A 24,736-nucleotide genomic window follows, 5' to 3' on the forward strand; every position below is an offset into this window, starting at 1 on the left:
TTTTTTGAAAATATAATTTTTAGAATTAAACTATCCCTCCCTAATTAGCTTTTCAGCATTACTTATTTTAGCTAACGGATGATTTTAGTCGTTTGAAAAAATCGGTTGCCCTTGCGCGCCCTGAAATATTAACAAGTGTCACGCAAAGCTGAAAAAAAAAATCATTCCACGATATTTCTAAATAATGAATAGTAATTTATGAAAAAATAAAAAAATAAACTGTATAAGAGCTGACATAATTTCTGTTTTGTACCACCCGAAGGAGGGCACGAGAAAAATTTAGATGAAAAATAACGTAAAAAAAAGGGCGGCCTTTTACGAAAGTCGATAACCATAGCAACTTCCGATAGATGGCGCACTAATTTCACGCGATCCATTTCTATCGGCTGGTTTATTAGTATCAATCATATTACGCATCAATATCATTTTTAGATATTTTTTTTTCTATTGTTCTCAAATTTGTGACAATCAAATTGAGTAAAATTTACGGATTTACCGCATGAGATGCTTTCCAACCTTACAGGTAACTAAATGCACTGAAAGCACTTTTAAAAAGCAAAAAAAAAAAAAAAAATATATATATATATTTTGCACTGCTTAATGTTTTAGTATTCTCCTGTAAATACGGGACTAAAAATCTAAATTAAATGTCAAAAAATAATAAAAACACATATTTTTTCACTGCTCAATGTTATATTATTTTCCTGAAAATTCGGGACTAAAAACGAAAAATAAATGTCAAAAATAAGATTATTTTTCACTACTTATGCTGTTTTATTATTCTACTAGAAATACGGGACTAAAAATATATTAAAAAAAATCAATATCAGAAGTGATAAAAAGCATTATATATAGTTTTTTAAAATAAATAAAAATTTCCCGTGGCTATTGGTTATAATAATGTTAATATCTCGATAACCTCAACCTAACTTGTGCTCAATGTCTTAATACCCTCTTAAAAATACGGGACTAAAAATCAAAAATAATTGTCAAAAATAATAAAAGCACAAATATTTTTCACTGCTTTATATTTTATTATTCACCTAAAAAAATACGGGACTAAAAATCAAAATTGAGCGTCAAAAATAATAAAAGCGCGAATGTTTTTCGCTTCTTAATTTTTTATCATTCTTCTAAAAATACGGGACTAAAAATCAATAATATTTTGATATATTATATTATTATAAATAATAATATATTTTTAAAAAATACATAAAAATTTCCCGTGACTATTGATTATAATGTCAATATATCGATAGAATTCGAACTCGAGCCTTGCTGGAATAACCTTAAAGTTATTCCACAAGAATTAATCAATAGTCATTTTACAGTCAAGTCAATACAACCTTAATATAATAATATTAATGATATCTAAAATAATAATGACTAAACTTTTTCAAAAAAAATTGTATATTTCCGAAAATTTGTCCCAACCGTTTACTACAGAAAATATATATACCCAATTCTAAATCATCGATTAACTAAGCAATTGATTTTAATGGACTCCACAGGTAGACAAAACAATTATTCCATTCAATGAATAATCGAGAACTTTATTCGTTGTTTTCTCACGGCATGAAATTCCAAATACTGCGAACATTGGCATACGCAAAGGGGGTGAGGTTTAGGGTTCTAACTCCCCCACTTGAGAAATTGAACCTCCCTTGAGAAAATTCTGCTCACGCCTATGACTGCGAATAATTAATTTAATATTTAAAAACAAAAATATATTAAGTAATGAGATATTTCTCCAGTAACTGCAAACAATTGAAAAATGAATGGAAAAATATTCCACTGAGATTAACTATACAAAAAAAAAAAAAATAATAATAATAATTATAAATAACCAAATTCATTAACGAAATGGCAGAGGATAATCATTATTATTAACGAGTATTTTATTCGTTGAATACTTAACGCTACTATAACGCGGCTAATAATTAATTTCTTAGATTTTTAAAGATATATTAGTGATCTTGCTGGCGCTCTTAATAAGATTATCTTTCGTTCTTCTGCTTATTTGCATTCTTTGATGGAGAAATAAATAAAAAAAAAATTATATAAGAGTATTGTATATATATATATATAATTTTAAAGTCTTATTTTTTTTTTATAATTGATTAATTAAATTGGTTTCAATTTTTTTTATATGGAAAACGCGCGAGATTACCTAAATCACAGTTTTAACATTAGACGGAAGTAGTTTTAAAGGCAATCTTTTTAAATTAAGTTTAAGAAGATTCTTTGGAAATAAGGACAAAAAATAATTGATTTGTGATTCTAAGAAAATAGCTGAATGTTTAATAATAGAGATTAGTTTCATGAGTATTGATGATTGTTTGTCTTTTCTCTGTGATTATTTGACTTCACATCAAGGTGCTCCAAATGATTTGGTAAATTATATACGTGTATCCTGGCATTAGGGTAGCAATTGTCTGTAAGTGTAGTCACTGCCATCTTAACGCATGGGCCCATCCACCCACGGCCCGAGGATCTCAAGAGAAGAGGGGGGGCCTCACAAAAATGAGATATAGTTGGAATATTCGAGGAGCATACATGTAAATTTGCCTGGTATGGCTTCAGAAAAATCACTTGGCTCGGGAGCCCATGATGCTGTTAAGACAGCACTGAGTGTAGTTTATTGTTGGCTTGAATCTTCTCGATTGTTTCACTTTTCTTTGAAAAGAGTAAAAGATTTTTGACTAGAACATCGGAAGTTCAGGAAAAAATGCCATAAATGCCATTTTGGCTTATATCCGAACTTTTTTTTTAAAAACGCCTTTTTAAAATTTTTTTCTGTCATAAATGCCTATTTTAAGATTGTTTTAAATTAAGAAAAAATGTTGTTTTAAGTTAAAAAAAATGGTATAAGTTGTTGTATATAATTTTAAACTCTTACTTACAAACATATACATATGTTTGTTTGTGAATTTCAGAGGCCATACTTTGCAGAGCTTGGATAGTCAAAAATCTCTTTCTCGAAATTGCCGGGAGTGAAAACGATTTCGAGATAGAGAGTTTTCGAGACGTAGTGTTTTTTGCGTAAAAAATGAAAAAAACCACAAAAATTGCGAAAATTTCTATTGATGTGAAAACTCAATTCACAAATACCGTACTATATTTTGCTATGTACTAATACAATTATTGGTTAACTAACACAATCAATGTTCAATCACACTATAGTCGTCCCTCGGTATTCGCTCTGGGGGGGGGGGGTGACCGCGAATAACACAAACCACGAACGATTGGTTTTTTATACATATCGTTTATATCTGCTTTGTGCAGCAGGGATGAGTGATTCTCAGCGATGTTTCCGGAAAGAGTGTTATAATGTTTGTTAGCCGTTTCTTCTTCATTTCAGTTAATTTATTAGGGTATGGTAACTTCCTGCATAGTCCCTCCTCTCGACGGGGGCATTGGCTAATATTGGCTAAAGTCAAGCCTTGACCGTGTTCGGTTTGAAAGAAAGAGTATGGTAACAAGGCTTCCTCTTCCAATTTTTTTACATGTGGGAAAACTTACCATAGATGCATCTATATCATGGAAACAATCCATTGCCGGATTAAACTTACGAAGCCCTCGAGCTGTGTTGCTCATAATGAAATTGTCCACTTCTAAATCTCGATCATTATGCCGTATCGCTTCAGTTTCAGGAGAGGGTCAGTTCGATTGATCCTTCCCCTGTCGATTTCTGAATCGCTGTTAATTAATTCTCCAATTTCCTTCTATGCCCATCTCATAGAACCCTTCTCCGTCCACCTGCTTCACTAACGTAACAATATCTTTCATAACCATTTCAGCTGGCCCCGTAGAAATACATGGACGTCTCCTCGGGCACACATCGTGGCCCAAAGTCCTTCCAATACGAGATGTTCCCATCTTTATAGCTTCCACAGTGCTAGCAATGACACTAATGGCATCGGTGAAATTCATCCATGATTTTAAGACGTTTCCAGCATTTGCATCGTCTTCGAATGCCCGCAAAATCATCATTGAGCAATGTGTATAGAGAGCCATAAATGTTCGTATAACATCCGAAAAAGCAGCTCAATACTAGATGTGGAGTTAAAAGGCATATAGAGCTTAATAAAGCACTAGCCAAAACTTCAAGCGGGGTTTTTAAAACATTTATTTATATGTAACACGTGCAATTTATATTTTGTTGCGATACGAGAATTAACACTGCAACAGTACAAGATTCATCGAAAGACTGGTTATTTGTGGAGATGAAGATTACAAGGAAGAAAAAACGGGGACTCGAACCCCGGTCTCTCGCTTGCCGGACGAGTGCTCTACCATCTAAGCTATAAACATCATATACATACGCTCCAAGGTTGAAATATTCTTCCTTGTAATCTTCATCTCCACAAATAACCAGTCTTTCGATGAATCTTGTATTGACAAGTGGAGAGGACGTTTCTATACTGCAACAGTGTTTTCGCAGAAAACTAGGAAGGAGACCGCGAATACGAAAACCGAGGGCCGACTGTGTATGCAAATACACTAAAAGACGTTCGAATGTTTCTTTCTTGAATTCACAATTTTTATTTACATAGGCGTTTTTTTCCTTATTTAAAATAATCCGTGAGCTTAGATTGATGAATATTTTTTGCTCCTTGAGCGCTTTTTCATAAATATTTCGGGCCCTATCTTCTCAGTTTGCTTCAGTAAATTTGTTGTTTTTACCAGTTTGCTCCAGCGTTTTTACAGCATGGTCCAGCATTTCTCATGTTGTGTGTGCTCGAGCATCCACGGTAGTTTTTATGAAATGTTAGAATGCAAACTTTCGCATTCATCCACAAAAATATTCCTCGAATCAAAAATTTCGCATTCATTCGCAAGAAAAAAATCTCAAAAATCAAAAAGTTCGCATTCATCCGCAAAAATATTTCTCAATTGGAAATTTTGCATTCATTCATCCGCAAGAAAAAATTTCGCATTCATACGCAAAAATATTTCTGAAATTCAAAAATGTTGCTTTCATTCACAAGAAAAACATCTTGGAATCCAAAATTTTGCATTCATTCGCAAGAAAAAAAATCTCAAAAATCAAAAATTTCGCATTCTTCCTCAAGAAAAAAAATTTCAAATAAAAAATTTCACATTCATTCGCAAAAATATTCCTCAAATAAAAACTTTTGCATTCATTCGCAAGAAAAATAGATTTTAAATCAAAAATTTTGCATGGGCAGAAATTTTGCAATTGACATAATAGCCGTATTTATCACACACACATTTACCGTAACATATATATATATAATCCTATTTATCTTTTAAAAATAGCAATTCTCCCAGAAACTGTTTATTGAACTACAAAGAAAGATATTTATTCGTTGCGGGATCAAAAAACATCTCTCGTTCTCTTCCTGCCATCTAGACACGAAAACCACAGAACTTTTTTCCTGAAAAAGAAAAAATCTAACAACAAACAGGAAAAAAATATTTACAAGAGACTTGTCTAGATTTTTCTTGTGTAACATCTGTGGTTTTTTTTTTATCTCCTCAGGAAGCTTTTGCAATGTGTTAGAATTGTATCCTCCCAGTTTGTTTATGTATTCCCAAAACAAAATCTGTTTTTGAGTGATTTTTTTTCTTTGAAGAATCTAGTGAGCGAGAGGTCAAAAATTCCGGGAATATGTTGCTAGTGTGTACAGTGTGGTTGAAAAAGGTCTTGGCGTGTCTTTGGCCTGCGAAGCCGTAGGAATATGTGGCCGCCAACTCGTAGGAAATTGTTATTTAGGAACGCTTTCGACGGTATACAGAGTGCATAGTTAACTCCTCTTGTCGCAAATTGCTGGTGAACCGTTGGCACTACAGGGTACTCGGCATTAGGAAAACTGTCCAAATAACGTGTAGACTTCAGGTACGTCATTCACATTGCAAAGGCCGTATAGTTATCAACCCCTACAGCGGCAATTCCGAGATATCTCGTCTTTTTTAAGCTCTCTCATTTCGGCAGTGCCGAGAGAAATATCTCGTCGTCTTAAAACCCTCTCATTTCGGCAATCCCGAAACTTCTCGTCTTCTTGAAATCCTCTCGTTTCGGCAATACCGAGCCCAGATAGCCCTGTACAGAGAGCTTTGCTGATAAAATATTTTCCTACCCCCCGTCATGTCAATCAACTGCCAGTGGGCGGAGTAAGCTTCTGCTCAAAGTGTCATAACAGAAGTGAGCAGGGTTAGTTGCATCGGAAGGTAGGCGTGGCCACCGAATTGCACTGTTTGACTCTTGTTATATATGTCCGAATTGCACTGGACGCCTCCCCTCACTTTCCCGTTGATACCGATTGTTGTGTGTGTGATAGATATAACTTTTTTCCCCTCTCCCCTTGTATAAGTATTATTTTTCGTTCACACTTCATCTATGCTTAAGACAGGCAGTGGCATTCAGTCACTGGCGTGAAATTGCAAATTTTTGTAATTAAATAAATTAATTATCCAATAATTAATTTGTTATAAAAATTTCAAAGATTAACCTTATAAGAGATTAGATAAGATAAGGTTCGGTGAATCTTATCTAGCCCCCTCCCCTCCCGTGAAACTAACCCATCTGATAAGAGGGGAGTCCAGTTCAATTGACGCTCGGATTCGATTGACAGGTTTATACGAGTAGTGCAACTGACCCTTGTCCAACGGAAGCGGAGAGCAAGGATTTTTTTTCCTTCTCCTTTGAGTAATATACGAAGAGTATATTAATATACTGAACAGTTTTCTTTATTTTGAATCAATTTTTATTCAATAACATTGATATCATGCTATTTTATCATGTACGCTAAGTGTTAATAACGCCTTTTTTAAAAAAAAAGCGAAAAAGTAAGTATTATCGATATGTAAAACATGTTATTGGCATAAAAATATGTATATCAAATTTGAAATAAATCAGTGGCTAAATAATATTTTTAATGATATTTCTACAAGAGAATAGTTTTTACCATGTTAAAAGATAGTAGGTCCTCTTTATCCTTACAGCGGCAATCTTGTGATACCTCGGGTTATTAAAACCCTCTCAAAACAGCAACCTGAGCCCACATACCGCTGTAAGTTTTCTTCTCCTAATAACATTGCTTCCTTCTCCCTCGTCTCGTCAATCAGCTGCTAGTGGGCGGGGTCAGCTTTTGTTCAAAGTCTGATAACGGAAGGGTCATAAATAACAGAAACGATAGTTTTTTTTTATTTTCCTTGTGTTTTATTACTATTATTATTTTGTATTTTTTTTTGGGGGGGGGGGAGAACATTTATCAGCTCACGAATCGGGAAAAAAGATATTCTTCTTGAATATGGGTGACAATTTCTAGAAGGTTTAGTGATTTCCACGGTGACAATTGTAATGCGGATTAGGAAAATTTTGAAAACTGCTTAAAGGGTTACAATTAAAAAAAAAAATAAACTTTTTGTACGGATACACTGTCGTGTAATACCCAGTTAGAAATTTGTTGTTCTGTCTTTCCTGAGACCAAAAAAAAAAACTTCACGTTTCTGAGTGCAATATTCGCTGAGCTATTTGAGTTCACAAAATCGGAAAAGAAAGTTGGAAAAGAACAGCATAAACGAGAAAACAAATCGTTCGTTGTCGATTAGTTTATGCTGTTACTTCCCAACTTTTCTCCGCTTTTTGAATTCAAATATAGCTCAGCAAATATTGCACTTGGAAACGTGGACTTTTTTTGTTGGCTTCAGAAGAAACAGTGTAACCACTTTTGATTGGGGTTTTGGGGTTTTTAAGAAAGGATATCCGTATAAAAAATTAATTTTTTCATTTTAATAATTGTATAACTCATTGCTATATGAATGACGCATCTCTGAAGTGTATATGCTACTTGCATACTTCTTATAATTGGAAGTATGCTTCTGGGATCAACGGCTCGCCAGTAATTTGTGGTGACAGTATTTAGCTGTGCACTCTGTATTAGCCGATGTTGCGAGGCACGGACAGTTGCTGATTGCAAGATCTTCGAATCAGGCCATTCTGAAAGAAATTGGTACGAGTGGGCCATTTTAAAAGAAGGACATTCAAAGATGAGTTGATTTTAAGGACAGTATTCCCGAAATTTTAACTACGTTTGTCGCACACCGTTTTGCCCTCAGGACGATTACAACGGTCTACAGAAGGCTTGGCAAGCTGAAATGATGCGAATGTAGGGATTTTAAAAATTTGTGTATTGTTGTGTATTGTTCGGGCAGGAGAAGGTCATACGCAACCAGTGACAATTTTTGCTCTTTACTGGTTGGTAAAATAAAGAATGTGGTGAGCGAGCTTTCAGGCCCACTAGTTAGCATGTTAAAAAAAGGCTTGCTTCAAACATTTGCTTTTATTGGCCATTTTTTTGTTGTTGCATTTTTTTGTAATGACCTTTTCACTGGCCATTTCGCCAGTTATGCCCCTGGAGTTAAATAAATAAATAAATAAATAGATAATAATAATATTACAGTTGTACATCTTTTATTAGCATTATTTTTTCATTCTTTCTATTTCTGTAGCGTCCTACGGTAGAACAATCCTCCTATTGTTTTGTACGGTGATCCATAAAGAAGTATACAGTTTCCAGATGCTGTTAAACAGTAACGGTTGAAGACACGGATCACAACTGTAATCCGTTAGGTCGATGCACCATTAAAATTTATGCCCTGCTACTGGGCAATAGCGTGAGTGTGTCACTTGAATATTAAATCAAAATAGCAGCATCCGGAGTGGAGAAAACATTTTACGTTCTGGCGTCTCTTTTCACCAGAAGACTGTCACGGGGGGGGGGGGGCCGCTTTTCTGGATATTTTTTGGTTTATCCCGCAAATGCAGGAAGACAGTGAAAACTTTATTCCTTAATTGGATTGAAAATGTCATAGTGCAACAGTTACGGATTCCATGATTCCATTTTGTTCAATTCAAAGAGTGCAAAACGCCTTCTACACTACAGACGCTGCCGTTTTGCCTGATTAGTCACGTGACATGCGAGCTATCACTTACGTCTCTTCCCTCATTACCGGGACACAAATTTTATAGCCGGTTCGAAACCCACACACCCTCAACCGCAGCTCTAAATTCGATTTTGAGATGTGGCTGTGAGGGGATTTTGCAGTCATAAACGATTTTTGCATGGCTCGGCATTGCGTATCGCGATGAGTCTGGACCTGGAACATGACCACATTCACCTAACAAATCGCAATACTGTTATTCGTGTCTTGAGCTCTTACTGTTTTATAGCATCTGGGAACTGCCACAGAGAGCAACAGCACCACAACGGTATAATTCATTCATTACACTTCAATCACTTTGAGTTGAGAAAAAAAACTCATAGTTGAAAAAATTGATTGCAGATGGCAGCACTACACATAACAAGCATTGCACAGAAACAAACTTCACGGAAGGTTCACTATACATACACACATTCCAACATGTACCAATTCGTTAGAAGTTCCGCAGAGTATTATGGACGAGGTGCATGTCTGGTTTAGCAGTAGTAGCATCTGGGAATTGTATACTCTATCATTCTGTATACCTTACCTACCCTTTAAGTAATATTTAAAGAATTATCAGTTAACTGAGGACCCCCTGGTCAAACACCAAAGAAACCAACGACCTCTGCTCCATGACACAATCACTATCTATTTTCATTGCAATTAATGCTTTGTTTTTGAAACATATCTTGTGAACCCCTAGGGTTCCATCGCCCAATTTTTGGAAACCACTACATTAAAGTTTGCTCAATACTTTTCGGACTACCTCGAATTATTATATAAACACAAATTAAAAATTAACTAATTACAAATTAAATTGTAACATGGCGAAACTAGATGGATATAATATGAATGAATTTCTCTTATCCCGCTGCAACAAGTAAGATTACACTGTGTAATATAAAGGAATGAACACGTCTTCATGATTATTCTCCTATCTATTACTCCGCCATTACGGTTGGTTGGCAACACATTATACAGCAAGTGATACGAGAGGTCTTTCCCCGTGTTATACTGTAGTAGTAATCAATAGACGAAAACGCTCTCTAATCGATGGAGCACGAAACCTTTTTTTTTATTGTGTTGTCGCTCTTATATTCTTATTTTGTCGGATGGCGTCACTACAGTTTCGTGCGAAATTGAATCGAATTATTTTGACAAAAGCTTTCTGACGATGACTTTGAGAGCAAGTGATCAATAGCAGCGGCACAGCCATGACCCGATTCGTATAACGCTTCTTAAGACTCTCTCTCGTTTACACTGTTATTACATGCAGTGACGCTGCACAAAATGTAGACGCGAAATTCAATGACACTGGCAGGTGTTCTCTAACAGAAAAAAAAAAAATAAATCTAGAATAAATTGTTTATATCCTATTAAATCTGAAATATAATAATCATATTATCGGCAGTGAATGCTTAACAAACAATAAACAGATGTGATAGAATCATCTCGGAAAAGCGACGTATTATTATTTTTTTTTCTATCAAAATTGTCATATTTCGGGAGAATTGCAATTTCCTTTTTGTGTGCAATATAACTTACATACCACGCGTATGTTTTTGTTATTACCTTTGGAAAACATTCATTTCGAGCCTGTTTCTGCGCTTGAGAAAAATGAGGTACTAGGTTATATTGGAACGTTTAAGAGAAGACCTTTTTTACATATACATATATAACCGTCCAAGAATAATTGTTTTCTTCCCTTCAAATTAAATGGTACAAAAACAGATTCCGGGAGCTACGTTTTTCCCAGAGAAAAATGGAATACGGGTTAGGTAATTGCTTTTTCTATCTCATCCTTTACTTCCGGAGAAATATCCAGGTTTTTTCTTGTTATTTCGCCCTCCAGGACAGAAAAAAAAAACTACAGGAAAAGCGAAAGTATATCTTTGTATTTTGAGACGACATAATTTTTGTTATATATATATATATATATATATATACTAGAGTTTGTCGCGTCAAGTTTGTTTTGTTTTGATTTTATTTTTCTGATTATTTTTGCGGTTTACGGTTACTATATATTTTTTTTAGCCTTGCGTAATTAATTATACGACAAGAGCTACTCACTCATAAGGCTTAAACGAGATGATGATGGGGTGGGAAATGAATATAAGTACGTAAATGAAATGTTTGCGGGAGAAATCTCTGGGAAAAATCTAGAAGCAGCTTGTAAATCAAATTTTGTTATGTAAGTAGAAAAAAAAATAAAAACATGGCGTCGTTTATATATATGTATATGACGTGGGTGTGTTTTAGAGTTTACGTGATGGAATCATAGCGGTAGTAATGAAAAAAAACAAACGAGTTTTAGTGACTTCTACTGGTGGATCATCGAATTTAGTGAACTTTTCCAGCTGCTTGTCAACGGTCGACGCGTTGAAATAGATTGGTCATTAAAAATTTTGACCATGAAGGAGAGGAAAACGTCGTAATCCTAATTTAAGTGAAAAATGAACGGCGCTTCTCTATGTGTGCCCTGTAATGGATTCTCATGAAATATTAACTATTTTAACGTGCTTCGCATTCGTTCCACTTTGTTTACGGTCCCGTTGAAGCGTCACAGCTGCGTTTAATGCAACGTTACGAATCGTAATAATAAAGCTATTTTTTTAACGTATCACACATTAATGTGATAAAGAAAAGTTAATTAAATTTTTAGAAATTTGGACATAAATAATTATTATGAGAAATAAATAGCACGAGAGTTATTGTAAAATTGGCAAAATAAATTGTGCGTCGATGACTGTGTCGGCAATAGATAGATTATTAGATGGATGCGTGTACAGAACCGTGTTGAGAACCGTTATTGACGGCGAGTAATGATGTTGATTGGGTGTACTTGAATGGTATCAATGCACGTCGAATGTAATAATTTGAGTGGAAATGAAGTCAAAATATAAAAAATTCAATATACTAGGGAGAGTTTAATCTTGATCTGCCAACACTAAAATATTTAATTTGTAAACGAAACTCATTCTTGGAACGTACTATGATGAATTCGTCCCGTTTCATTTACTGTAGTTAACTTATTGATGATCCGTTGGGTAGATTGTGTTTGCAGTAAGACGCGGTTCCTTTGAGCAAATTATTCTCTTTTCTACTGATATGTTCCGTAATCCAATCAATTTTCTTTTCAATTCTTGGAATGACACAATTTTCACAAATTCAAATAGACTGTCTTTTAGTTTGAGTTCCCATTGCCATGCACGAGAAAATAATTGCAGCCAAAATTCAACAAAGGATTTGATCAGAATGAATCATTTACTGTAATTCATTCCTCTATTTTATTTCTAGATATTGCCAGTCCTTGCAGCTACAGTGAATGCAGCTCTTGCATATTTTGAAGAGAAAAGATGGCCAGAATATTATCAAGAAATTGTAAAATACGACCAACTGGTATCAAAATCGATTGTTAGTATCGGTGAAATTGAAGTCTCATCCATCGATACATGTTCAAGCAAGAATTACATGTTTCCCGAACCGAATCTGACAATTTTCAATAACTTGAGAAAACAGTCATATCCTCGTGTGTCTGTTAGCTTCAGCAATCTCTCGAGGCTTCCCCCACCTGGTGGGACGTTCTATATGCCATTAGGTATAGCTTCAATACTTTTTACATCATTTCAAGTGTCTATATTTGTATTAGAGAAATTCGGTCTAGCATCCGTAACTACATCAATGACCATTAATGTTGATTACGATGATATTGTTGGAAAGAACGATTCCCGATTTCAACAGAGTGTGTCCCATTACCTACAGTGGCTTTTTCAAAATGAAGAGTACATCGTTAACAACCTGGCCGTATATGAAGGTAAGCAGTGAAATGGGTAAGTTTTTTCAAGATCTCTTTCGATCACACATGGAATAAATTTGAGCCTCAACTAAAGCGTTCTGTCCCTCTTTTTTTTTCTTCCATAGGAAGCGTTACAATCGCCTATGACGTGGAAAAGGTTCGATCCAGAAATTACGGCTCCAATAACAACCCATCAACGAAGCAGCAAACGGCACCAAAAGTATTAAATTCACATGCTCTGGATTTGATGGAGAACACGTATTTCCGTAGAATATTCCAGAAATACGAAAAAGAAACGTTGCTCGAGAAAGAGAGCAGGCAAAGGATTTCCGAGAATGGAAATTCACAAAATACGAAGAAGCGTTCGACTGTGATTGATTCCGTGACAGAACAAGCACGTCATGTCAAAAGAAGCGCACAGAGCTACCCGTCTTCCAGCGATATGAAAGAAATCGAGAGAGCTGAAAAAGATTCCTCAAAATATGGAGAACATATTGTTATGCCAAGAAGCACTCGACTGAGCATACGCTTTCACGTGAATGCGGATTACCCAGATATTGCGGGCGATAGACTAGAAGAGTTCAAAACATATATGCGCCGGCAGCTTGCTCGAGAAATAAGAGTACCACTTTCTAGCATACAAGAATTGAAGTTCAGTCCCGGTAAGTCACAAATAATAAAAAAAAAACCTCGTCTACGTATTTGCATGGATATCACCAAACATATAAATTCCTATACACAATCCTCTCTAACAGCTAAGAATTTATGCATCAAATTTCAGTTTGGGAATGGTTTCCTTTATCTAGTCAGCCGGAATTGGCTCATATAAACTGTAGTTCCCGATCTAATTGATCCATCTGAATGCATAAAATGAGCCGATATTGAAAGATCAAAAGATCACAGACGGAATAAACATACATCAAAGCGTGAAGTTCGGGTAATAAGTCTGCATCATTAAGGACATTATTCAATAAATTACTGGGGGTAACCGTTGCACGATTGCATTCTTCGTCACAAACTACTTCAATGAAATCGATTGATAAAATGAAAAGAATATGTATAAAATCTCTGGAGCCTTTTAATTAAATCCATGTAACGAATGGTTGACTTTTGTTATAATTGACTCCACAGTTGAACTTGACTCATCGAAAATAAGGCGCAGCGGCAAAAACCAGGAGAGAGAGAGAGAGAGGTAGGGAATAATTTCTTAACCAAGTTCCAGAGGACTCAAAATCGATGGTTTTGTTTGGGCTCAAACCCCATCTTGGATACTGTTCGTTGGTAATTGCGTTATCCGTTGTTGATCAACGTTTTTTTTTTTTTTTTTGCTTTTCCATCCTTGTCCGTTTGCTTCTCTGCTTCCCTTTCGTTATCCCCAGAATGTAACCGTTGGGTTGAAGAGTCAACTCGTCCGCTTTAGTTTCCTTCACACACATACACACAGTCATTATTTGGATAGGGCTTGCGTTGGCTGGCCTAGTACGGAGAGCTTGACAGATGGGAATTTTTTTGTTTTTGTTTCTCGCTCTTCTCGTACGAGTGAAAGCCGCTTTGAGATTACAGTACACCCCCTTTTTCTGTCCTAATTTTGTTTCTTGTTAGCTCGTTGGAAAAAGAATTCCGACATGTTAACACACTTCGACGGAATTACATTAGCGAAGTTCAGTTCTCTGTGGGTGTAACGAGCCAAGTACTCGAGCTTGATATTATGAATAGCAGCGAGTTATTGCGTTGGGGAAACTTTTCCTTTGTGGATCTGACTCTGATCTATATATCGGTGGGATTTCGAATTATCTGGCTTCTCTTTTGTTCTTTTCGATAAATATATTTGTAACTATGTCTAGTAAAAACCCTGTACATGTAAGTTTTGTCGGATAACTGCTGCTAGGTGATCATAAATAACATGATTTTACTCACTGAACTCTTGAAAAACTTGAATGAAGTTTGGAAGAATTTCATATGAATTTTTTCGGTGCTCAGGTTTTTCCTTCTTCTGAAATGGAAGAATATAAGACACTTATTTTTGATGGCATAGAAAAAAATAAAGGAAGATTGTTTTCTGTTATTGACCAACTATCCAACAATCAGATTCATACAACTGTTTCCCCTCCATTGTTTACGTTTAAACAAAGATTGCAGTTTTGAAAACTTTTCACTCAGGCCTAAACTATATATCTTCCAAATATGTTGTCAAAAACCTATAAATAAATAGCGTTAAAAACATGAAGATAGCTGATGATTAAAAAAAATTAGCTTGATCGAACCAATGCACACAGATATCGCCTATATATTTCTATACATTATTATTAAAAAATCAGAAAAAAGTTGCGAAAAAACGGCATAAATCACGGAAAGAAACGTTGTCCGTTAGTTTACGCTGTTTTTTCTCAACTTTTTTTCCCTCCGGTTTTTTAATTAAAATATCTCTGAGAATATAGCACTTACAAACGTGGAAGTTTTTTTGTTGGCCTCACGAGAGACAGGGCAACAACTTTCTACTTGGGTTTTTGAGAACAGGGTGCACGTATAAAAGTTAATTTTTTTTATTTTGATAATCATACAGCCCCTTGCAACATGAATGACGTATCTATGTTCTACACGTTATTTGGATACTTTTTCTAATTGGAAGTATGCCTCTAGGATCAGCGGTTCACCAGTAAAATGCGGCAAGAGCAATTAAGTAATCACCCTGTATATATGTTTTGAAGAAACTACTGAAATCAAATTATGTAAGACTGCAGAATGACTCCCGGGGACCCATGTGAACATTGCCAAATCTGTGCAGAAGAGTTAATGTTACGGTGGATCCAGGGCTGTTTTAAGAGCATCATGGGCCCCCGGGCCGTTCCAGGGTGGGCCCATGCGTTAAGACGGTACTGGGTGGATCAACATCTGTATGAACTCTTCGATTTTTAAACAATTTTTTTCCAGCAAGTCTGGAGTTCATGTAAGCAAATGAAAATATATGAAATAAATTTTTTTTTATTTCCCTAGGAATGGAAGTGACTTTTGTCTTACAAGTTGTGAATGATAATGAATACATTATGGATGATAAAACACTTATCCAAGCAGCTGATGATTTCAAAGCAAGTATTCGAAATAAAAACGTTCGATTACTGGACTTGAATGGTCAACAGATTCCTGTTGTGACTGGTAGCTTTAAGACATCTAAAGGTAATCATCGCGTTGTTATACTGTATACCACTAGGCAGAAAAATTTTGTTTTGTTGGCTGTGTCTCATATCAACAATGTCATGGTGATTTGACGACACTTCAAAAATTGTTTTGGCCAGAAATTCTTACAGAAGGCAGCTAGCAAACAGGCTTACTGCAGCCAAAAACGACTATTACATGTAAAAACAACAACCCAGGAATAAGTCTTTGACGTTTTCCTCATAAATTAGAATCTGTTTTACTCCCTGGTTGAGACATGACGTTTGCCGCCATTATTAATCAGCTCGGAGCATCATGTTTCTCTTGTATCATCCGTTACGCGGTAAAGTTGACTTGGCGAAGAAGCCATGACAAAAATAATCAAAACATTTATATATCTTGGTGAACTCAATTTAATCACGAAGAATATTATTTAACATTTTCTGTGGTCTACTTTTTGTTGATTGAGTTGCATTTATTTTCACGATTAATTGATAAGTTTGTTTTAGATATAAAGAACACTTGTTTTAATTTTATAGATACATCTCCACAGATATCTTTCGCCATGATAGGAGTTCTCGGTGGGATGCTACTGATTATGATGATCCTTGTGATTATAGTTGGATTATCAGCAAGGAATGCTGGTCAAACGAACGTGAAGAAATCTAGGAAGAAGGTACGTGTATTCGAAATACATATTTTCTAACATGAAATTAGTGCCCAAAACGACAACTGCAAAGTGATTTTGAGGTTTATAACCCGAAGATGATTTTTCAAAACGGTGTTTTTAATTCTGATATAAAAAAAGGCAACCAACAATGCAGGGTGATCCAGAAAGAATCATCCGATATCAGTGATACGTATTTTTTAATTAATGACACAGAATCATAAGTAATTCATGAATATTAAGGGAAAACGTCTGAATTTTTTTTTGTTTACTATGACATCTTTTGCAACCATGGGCGGAGATACGGGGTTCATGGGGGGCATCCCCCAGTTTCGAAGGTAAATCCGACTGATATAATGTATTTGCGTGTATATGAATTGACATCATCATCATGCCCCAACAATCATCGCGTCACTAATTGTTGTCAATCTAAAATATTGAGACATTTTCTCTTTTCTATTCATATATTTCTTATCATTCTGCGTTTTAATTTTAAAAATATGTAACTTTGAAATCGACCCTGTATATACTTTGATCAAACTAAAAAATGGTCCTCTTTTATACATCAGGTATACCGAAACACGGCAGTGCAAGATGCAGGAAGAGAGAGCACCCAGTCATTCGGTAGGTATTCGTATGACAGTGGTTTGTGGCTTGGTCCAGGACCGGAACCCATTTACGAAGTGCCCGATGCTTCATTGTACAGGCCACCAACCGTTGAAGAAGTCTCGTCAACTCCAAGACCGGGAACTGTTGTGGTAAGTATCGTGGCTTACTCCAAGGGATATAAATTGCAATATAGCGATATGACCAGAGTTGGTGTTTGGTGAAGTAGTGATACCCCGAGGAATAGCTTCGGGACAAATACACTATGTTTCCAAAAGTCTGTGTCCTTTTTGTAGTTTAGACATTTTCTCGAATTTCCAGAAAAATACTAAATGAATAGTCTGAAATTTCGGTCATATATACCTTATAATATTACTACTCGTCATTTCCAGTGAAAATTTTGTCACGAGTGCATTTAGGGAACCGACAAAAAATTAAGAGATAAAATATTTTTGATCAACCCCTGTATCAGAAAAAGCTGCAAATAATTTGTAACTTTGAAAAAATATTGCAATAACTTTGTGCAATTTCGTGAGAATAGCACGTATATTCACGAAAATATAAACGTTTTCTATAAACATTCCAATTTTCATCGCATAATTTGTGCTTATAACATGCCGAGTTTTCACCCAATTTATACGAAATGTACAGTAAATATGACGCTATACATGAGACATACTGTATAGAAATTTGAAATGTGACAAATTATTATTCAATGAGATGTAAGTATTTTTAGTAAGTGATTATTAATTGCGCATGCGCAAGAAATATAATTTTTTTTTTCACAGTTTGATTGCCAGGTGTATAGTGCAACTTATATGAAAACTCCAGTTGAATGTAATAAAAGTTCAAAAAGGTATACGTGATATTGTTAGCTGTATTTGATTTTTTAGAAAATAAGCCCACAGCATTATACGAAAGAGCGAAGACATATGTCTGATATGCTATGTAAGAGAAGTGTTTTAGCATAACACACGTGTATAATGCAAAAACAAACAAATTGAAGCCAAAAATGAAATAACAGCAAATAATCGTATACCAATTTGCGGAAAATCCCTCATTATTTTGTTACTTTCAGCACGTTTTGAAATTACTGCTCACAATATCGCGTATATCTTTCTGAATTTTCATGACATTCAACCGGAATTTTCATGTAAGTTGCACTACATATCTGGCAATCAAGTTACAAAAAATAGTTTATATTTCTTACGCATGCGCAATTAATAATCATTTACTGAAAATATCCATATCTCACTGAATAATGATTTGTCACATTTTACATTTCTTAACCAATATAGGGTATATATGACCTAAATATCAGAACAATTCGCCCATTATTTTTCTAGAAATTCGAGAAAATGTCTAAACCCCAAAAAGGACACAGACTTTTGGAAACATAGTGTACATTCATGGTATTCATCAAGGATTTTGAAATACGTATGTGTAACCATTCAAGCCATATCAGATTTTCATTCATAATGAGATCTTGCAAGGAAACAAATTTCAAAATCCTTTAGAAATTCTCATTAGGGATCAGCAAATGTTTTCATGTGTCTAAAAATTGTATCCATTACAAATCTCCACTTTTTTTTCGAAAATACTTACAGATCATGCAACATTTACGTGAAAACAAGTTTCTTATTCCAATATATCCTTGTTTCTAATAGCGAAAAGAGAGAGAGAAATATCTATTCTGTCTTCGATTGATTGAGAAATTCCGAGATGTGTATCGCAGTGAAAGCAGCTGACGCGATTTCAGAAAGACAGTTTATTGCATTGTACAAATATTTTTGCGCACGAATGGTCGAGTTCACGTTTGATTACTTTCAACTTAGAAGGTCCATCTGCTTATATATATATATATAGACACACACACACACGAATACCGAGATATTGTGTATCTTCTCATGCAGAGATTCGAGATAGTTCTTCATGTGACCTACTATGTTTTCATTCCTTATTTTTCGAGAATTATCTCGATACTTACGAGTATTTTTCAAAGTTTTTTATCTAAAATTCCGGAGTCACAGAATGTAACCTTATACGAATAGTTTTACTCGAGGACACATTTTTTTTGGGCTCGAAAAAATAATAATATTCAAAATTCTCGTAAGAAATATAAGAAACTTGAGGAATTTATATCTGTGAGCAAAACTTCTTCTGCACCATGTACCAATTTTTTCTGTGATTATTGCGATGAACAGGTGTTGTATCAACAAACTTTAAATCTTATATATGAGTGCTTGCAGTAACCTTACATATTTATGTAATATTTGCATTTTATTATTTTTAATATGTATATTAAAAAATAATGTTTTCTGGTTGGATGCACTGTCCGGGGTGAGGCAGGAAGGATTCCATGACAAGCCTCAGCATATCCTATAAATATAGCGTGTATGGCACTGTTCAATCCTACCGGATTCCAAACTTATGAGAACGCGTGCACGCGCATCTTTAGCAACTTCACCTACATATGTTCACCATAGATGGTGCCACTATACTGACAAGCAACGACTGTTTTTCAACGAAATAGTTACTTTTACAGTAACATGTATTCAGTATTTTTAGGGCTGTTTTTTTAATGAAGGGTATTTATTAAGGAATCGGCCATTTGTTGCTTTTGCCATTTTATTAGGGTTACCAGATTCAAAAACTGAGAAAGGAGGAAGCCAATTTTCACAACACATGGTGCCACTTTCCTCCGAAGAAAAGAAAAAGAAACCTACCTCCACAATAATTTTTCACAGTTAAGACAGAACCACTATATATGTTACGGAAATTTGATAAATCCGGTTATTATGCATAGTTATCAACCATTTTTGGAACTTTAATAATTTTTTTTACATTTACATGAGGATTATTATGCATAATCCTCAGCTGGTATTGGTAAATATGATATATCGTCAATAAATTATTTAAATTTGCCGGAAATTTTGCTCAAATTTCTGTCTAAGATTGTGGATTCGATCAGTGATGTTGATTATATTTAATAATGTTTATAAATGTGAAGAAAGCTAACATTACAATGATGATAATAATTTATACGTTTTCTATTCTCATAACACTTATTTTCATTTGCCGTATTTTTAATGTGTATAATTTTATTACTATTTTTTTTTATTCATACAATATTGTTTGCCCTGGGGGCTATACAAGAGGATGCGAATGACAAAGATATTGTTTGATATTGGACAAAAAAAAATAGTGATAGTGGGGGATTCGACAAAATAGCTAAGGAGTTTGCTCCATTCACCAATGGTATGAAAAAAGAAGCTGTATTTAAAGGAACCCTTTTTGCCAAAAACTGGGTCTCGAAAATAGCAGGGGTTCTTTTTAAAAATGGATAGTATTATTAGATATATTTTTTAATTTTTTTCCCAAATTTTAAGCCCAAAAAATCCGGGGATTCTTTATATAAGTTAACATACGGTAATTTAATTTTTATGGGAAAATATATGTGTAGTGTGCCCATCACGTACGGGAGAAATGGATAAGTGGTTGAATTTAAGTGATATTTTCGCATGATTTCTTCCATATTTATCATACTTCATACTTACCAGCTTCAATCGGGAATTATGCATAATTACCGGTAAAAGTGACAGACGTAGAAAAATGTATCAAACTTACCGAAACGATTTGTGGTTGTGCATAATTCATGATATTTTATATTACCGTCCATTGGCTAATTTTTTTCCCCTTCAGAATTTTAGAGCAGTCGCAAAGGGGAGTAGGATGATGACGTAAAAAAAGCTATACAATAGTCTTGGGCTTGAAACGTCTCGCCATTTCGACATATACTGTATTTCTAGCACAGACACTATGGGATGGAGCGAAAAAAGAAAAAAATAACAACATCTCCCCTTGCTTTTAATGAATCGTGGGCACCGTCTCTCTGGTCAGCTTTATTACTTCGCCTGGAGTAAGGAGAGGGTTTTCTTTCTGTACCCTCAGAATTTCTTTTTATCTTTTGGGAGTGTTGTTTTTTTGCCAGAGAATCAGTACAGAGTGTGGTTTGCATCCTATTTTGTTTTTTTCTGAATGGAATAGGTAACACCCCCCCCCCCCCACTTCAGTACACGGTATCTGCTGTTGGTGAACGAGCAACGGCATTCTCAAAATGGATATTGCGGTTTTCTTCTTCCAGAGCTGTTTTTCTGAGTTTTTCATGTTATCTTGGGGTGAGCTGGACGGTTATTAGAACAGTATATGCTCTGCTTGGAGGCAACTTGGATTCGTCTGGGAATTTCAAGGTCGTTGGTCAAAGCGTGTAAAAATGTGTTCGGCAAAACACACACACACGCAAACACTCATGGCAATGAAAAGATATATGTTTCACAGTGAAAAAAAAAAACCGGAAAGGATTCCGGAAACCTGAAAAGGAGGACAAAAGGACGAATTTTCTAAAATGTCGGAGGACGCTTGAAATGACACCAAAAAGAAAGACGTGTCCTCCTAAAGGAGGATAACCTTACATTTTATTTATTTCTGAATGAAAGAGGGGTTGTACCCTTTTTCATTCCCCAGGGTCATCTTAACATGCGGGCCCACCAGGGCATGGTCTGGTGGGGGGGAAGGGCTCATATGCATAGGAAGACTTCATAATGCTAATTATTTGCCATGATTCTCATGTAAATTGTTATGTTGGTATTTCCAGTCAGATATAAAAGGCTGCCTCGGAATATTACTTTGCCTGAGTGCCGATGATGCTCTTGAGACGGCCTCGGTCAACCTCCTCCCAGTGCATGTCATTAGTTGTTGCTAAACGAACAATGATATTCTTAAGATACATGATGTGGTTTTCTACAGTTTGCTTTCGGACTAGCTTCTTCATGATATAATGAAAGAAACGGGGGTGTCTATGATATCTGTCCTACTGAGATGCAACTTGGGTTCTCATTTTCTGACAATATTGGTCGTGATTGGTCAAAGCGTGTAAATATATATGGTAAAAAAACAAACAAACTGAGATATAGAGATATTTTCCCCCACAGTGAAATTTTTTCCCCGAGAGACAAAGAACTCCGTTTGGTGAAGTAGTCTCAGTTAAATCTGACAAGGGTCAAGACAAATCGTCAAAACAATTCGAAAAAGGTTGACGGTGCCTAAGACAAATACAGTGAAATACAACATTACCTCGAAATATTTGAAAGGAAGTTCTTGGCATTTGCAGTTAGCGCACGTCCGGTATCATCCTAGGTACCAATAATGCCGTACATGCATATTACATACTATACCGCAACTTTTTGTCTCGTCTTCAATGCGACAGTCGACGATTTTTAAGTAATTTGATCATTCCTAGGCATTGTCTCCTAAAGAAATGAACAGTAAGAGAAGTAAGTGTTAGCGTTAGATCCAAGTTTCAGACAGAATAAAACTCATAAATTTAAAATAAAAAGTAAAATCTCAGTCTTTTTTTTTTTTTGATGTCACATAAAAAAGTATATGAAAATAAGAAGCTTTTGTTTCATTTGTTCTCTTTACCAAGACCAAATATTTTAATATTTTATGACTTTGGTCTCATTCTTCGTCATTTTCCTTTGATGTCTATCTTTCCATTTTTCTTTCCTTTTGCCATCTCTTTTCAAGTTTATTTTTTCCCCTTTTCTTTCTATCCACATTCATCATTATTATTATTTTTTATATTTATTTCGGGAGTATAGAAGGGAATTAGTGATACGACGAGCAGATGTTCAAGCTCTTACATCACGGTAATAAACGGTCAAGCTTCTACGATAAAGTGTGCTTAAAGAGCCCGAATCCTTTTATTCTCAGTATTTTTTTTATTTTGTGCCTTTTTTTATCATTATTATGTGAGGCTGGAATTATTTTTAATATTGTTCGTCCGAGAGGAAAAGTAGTTTGGTCATCATAGGCCACTTATTATACCCCAGGGTAAAGGGAAATAGAAATGAATTTCCCATGAATTTCTTTCTTTCTCATGGCTCTTAAAGCCATTGGTTTCAGAAAATGTGGAAGAGCATTTTCTTGTTATTTTCGATTTAGATCTGCACTAGTGAATTTTACCTTGGTTCTGCCTTTTTTCAAGTAATTGAGCAGGAAACTAGTCACTTTCATTTCTTCAATATTGGTTGGATTGAGTTGTCTTTCCAATTTTTTCCTTTTTTTTATTAATCAAAAATGGGAAATTCCTGATTTAAAATTCAAAATGATAAATGTCAAAATTCAAAATTTCAAAATTCAAAATTCAAAATTCAAAAATTCAAAATTTCAAAATTTCAAAATTCAAAATTTCAAAATTCAAATTTCAAATTCCATGTTATTCATATTCGAACCAAGTAGAGAATATAAAAACATCTGAAGAAGAAAACAACCTGGGAGATCAAAGATCCCATAATGGTTGTTGCAATAAAAGTTACTATGAATATTAGAATACTTTCAATGTAAAGTAAGACTTATTAAAATTAATTGAAATCAAAATTACATACAACAGTTGTTACTAATAAAACAAATGTTAATGAGAAAAAAGCAATTAAATTGATAAATAAACACACAAAGATAAATGAATAAAACAAAAAGAGAAAAAGAAATAGCAAGACAGAAAATAAAAATATAATATATTTTGATATTTTGATTACATATTTGGTTCATATTTAGGCCAGTGGCCGGTACAAGCCATGAAACATAAATTGAACCCAGAACAAAAAACAAATTCTTAAACATCCATGTCCAGACGGGGATCCGAACCCGGGAAGCCCGGAGTCGGGGCGATAACTACTTGGCTATTAGACGGCTACAGTTTGGATTGAGTCAAAGCATCGTATGATATAACCATTCTCATTTTATGGACTCTAAAAGCGGTTCCACACCCGCAGCCACTCCGAGCTTCACAAAAACCGGTCTTTTGCGGCAAAGTCAGTCAAAATTATTTCGACTACACCTCAAAACCGGTTTTTGAGTAGCTTGAACCGGCTCAGCTTTGCGGGAATGGATCCGGCTTGAAATTCTGTTTGTATATATATATCCGATGCTATTATACAACTAATTCTGGTCGAATAGTTGTAAGACTTAAGTTCACGACTTAAAGCAGTGAAGTTGTCATTCCCAACTTCTAGTATGGCAAAGACTGGGGGGGGGGGGGGGATCACCTCCTCATCTTTAAAGATGACTCGGCCCGAAGTTAGAACTGTTCCGTGGTACAAGTGAAATTTATTTTTTCTCTTTAACTAAGGATCAAAATATGTTTAAGGACTGGATTCTATTAAGGTCGAGGAAATGGTCACTGTTTGAGTATAGAAGCATTTTGGATACAAACTGCAAACCACGGTCTGATAACACTTTTGAGATAGACTGGGAATTACTTATTATTTTATAGTTTTCGGTCAGATTTATCGCCTGGGCATGATGCAACAAAATGGTTGAGTGAAAAAACATTCGTATGCTGAGATTTAGATTTGTTAAGCCGGATGATGATGTGCCAAACACCAACATAGTCTGAATTAAGCCGAAATATTTGATCATTTTTGTCACAGTATACACGGTCATTTAATACAAATACAACGCCACAACAGGCAAGATGCCTAACGAGGTGGCTGAGAAAAAGG

General features: G+C 35.1%; 1 protein-coding gene across 1 annotated transcript in view; it reads left to right on the forward strand.

The window, feature by feature from the left end:
* The first annotated feature begins 401 nt into the window (after nt 1–401).
* Nucleotides 402–24,736, forward strand: part of LOC149072414 (uncharacterized) — a 28,198-nt gene continuing 3,863 nt past the window's right edge. Inside the window, exons 1-6 of the mRNA XM_089246845.1 lie at nt 402–523; nt 12,250–12,766; nt 12,874–13,410; nt 15,743–15,922; nt 16,441–16,577; nt 17,138–17,326. Of these exons, the coding sequence (XP_089102971.1) occupies nt 500–523; nt 12,250–12,766; nt 12,874–13,410; nt 15,743–15,922; nt 16,441–16,577; nt 17,138–17,326 (1,584 nt within the window). The 5' untranslated portion in view covers nt 402–499. The remainder of the gene's footprint in view (nt 524–12,249; nt 12,767–12,873; nt 13,411–15,742; nt 15,923–16,440; nt 16,578–17,137; nt 17,327–24,736) is intronic.

The sequence above is a fragment of the Pholcus phalangioides genome, unplaced genomic scaffold (genome assembly GCF_987345545.1).
Source record: "Pholcus phalangioides strain wild (caught in Gottingen) unplaced genomic scaffold, Ppha-v1.0 ptg000017l_1, whole genome shotgun sequence".
In the NCBI taxonomy this organism is placed as follows: domain Eukaryota; kingdom Metazoa; phylum Arthropoda; class Arachnida; order Araneae; family Pholcidae; genus Pholcus; species Pholcus phalangioides.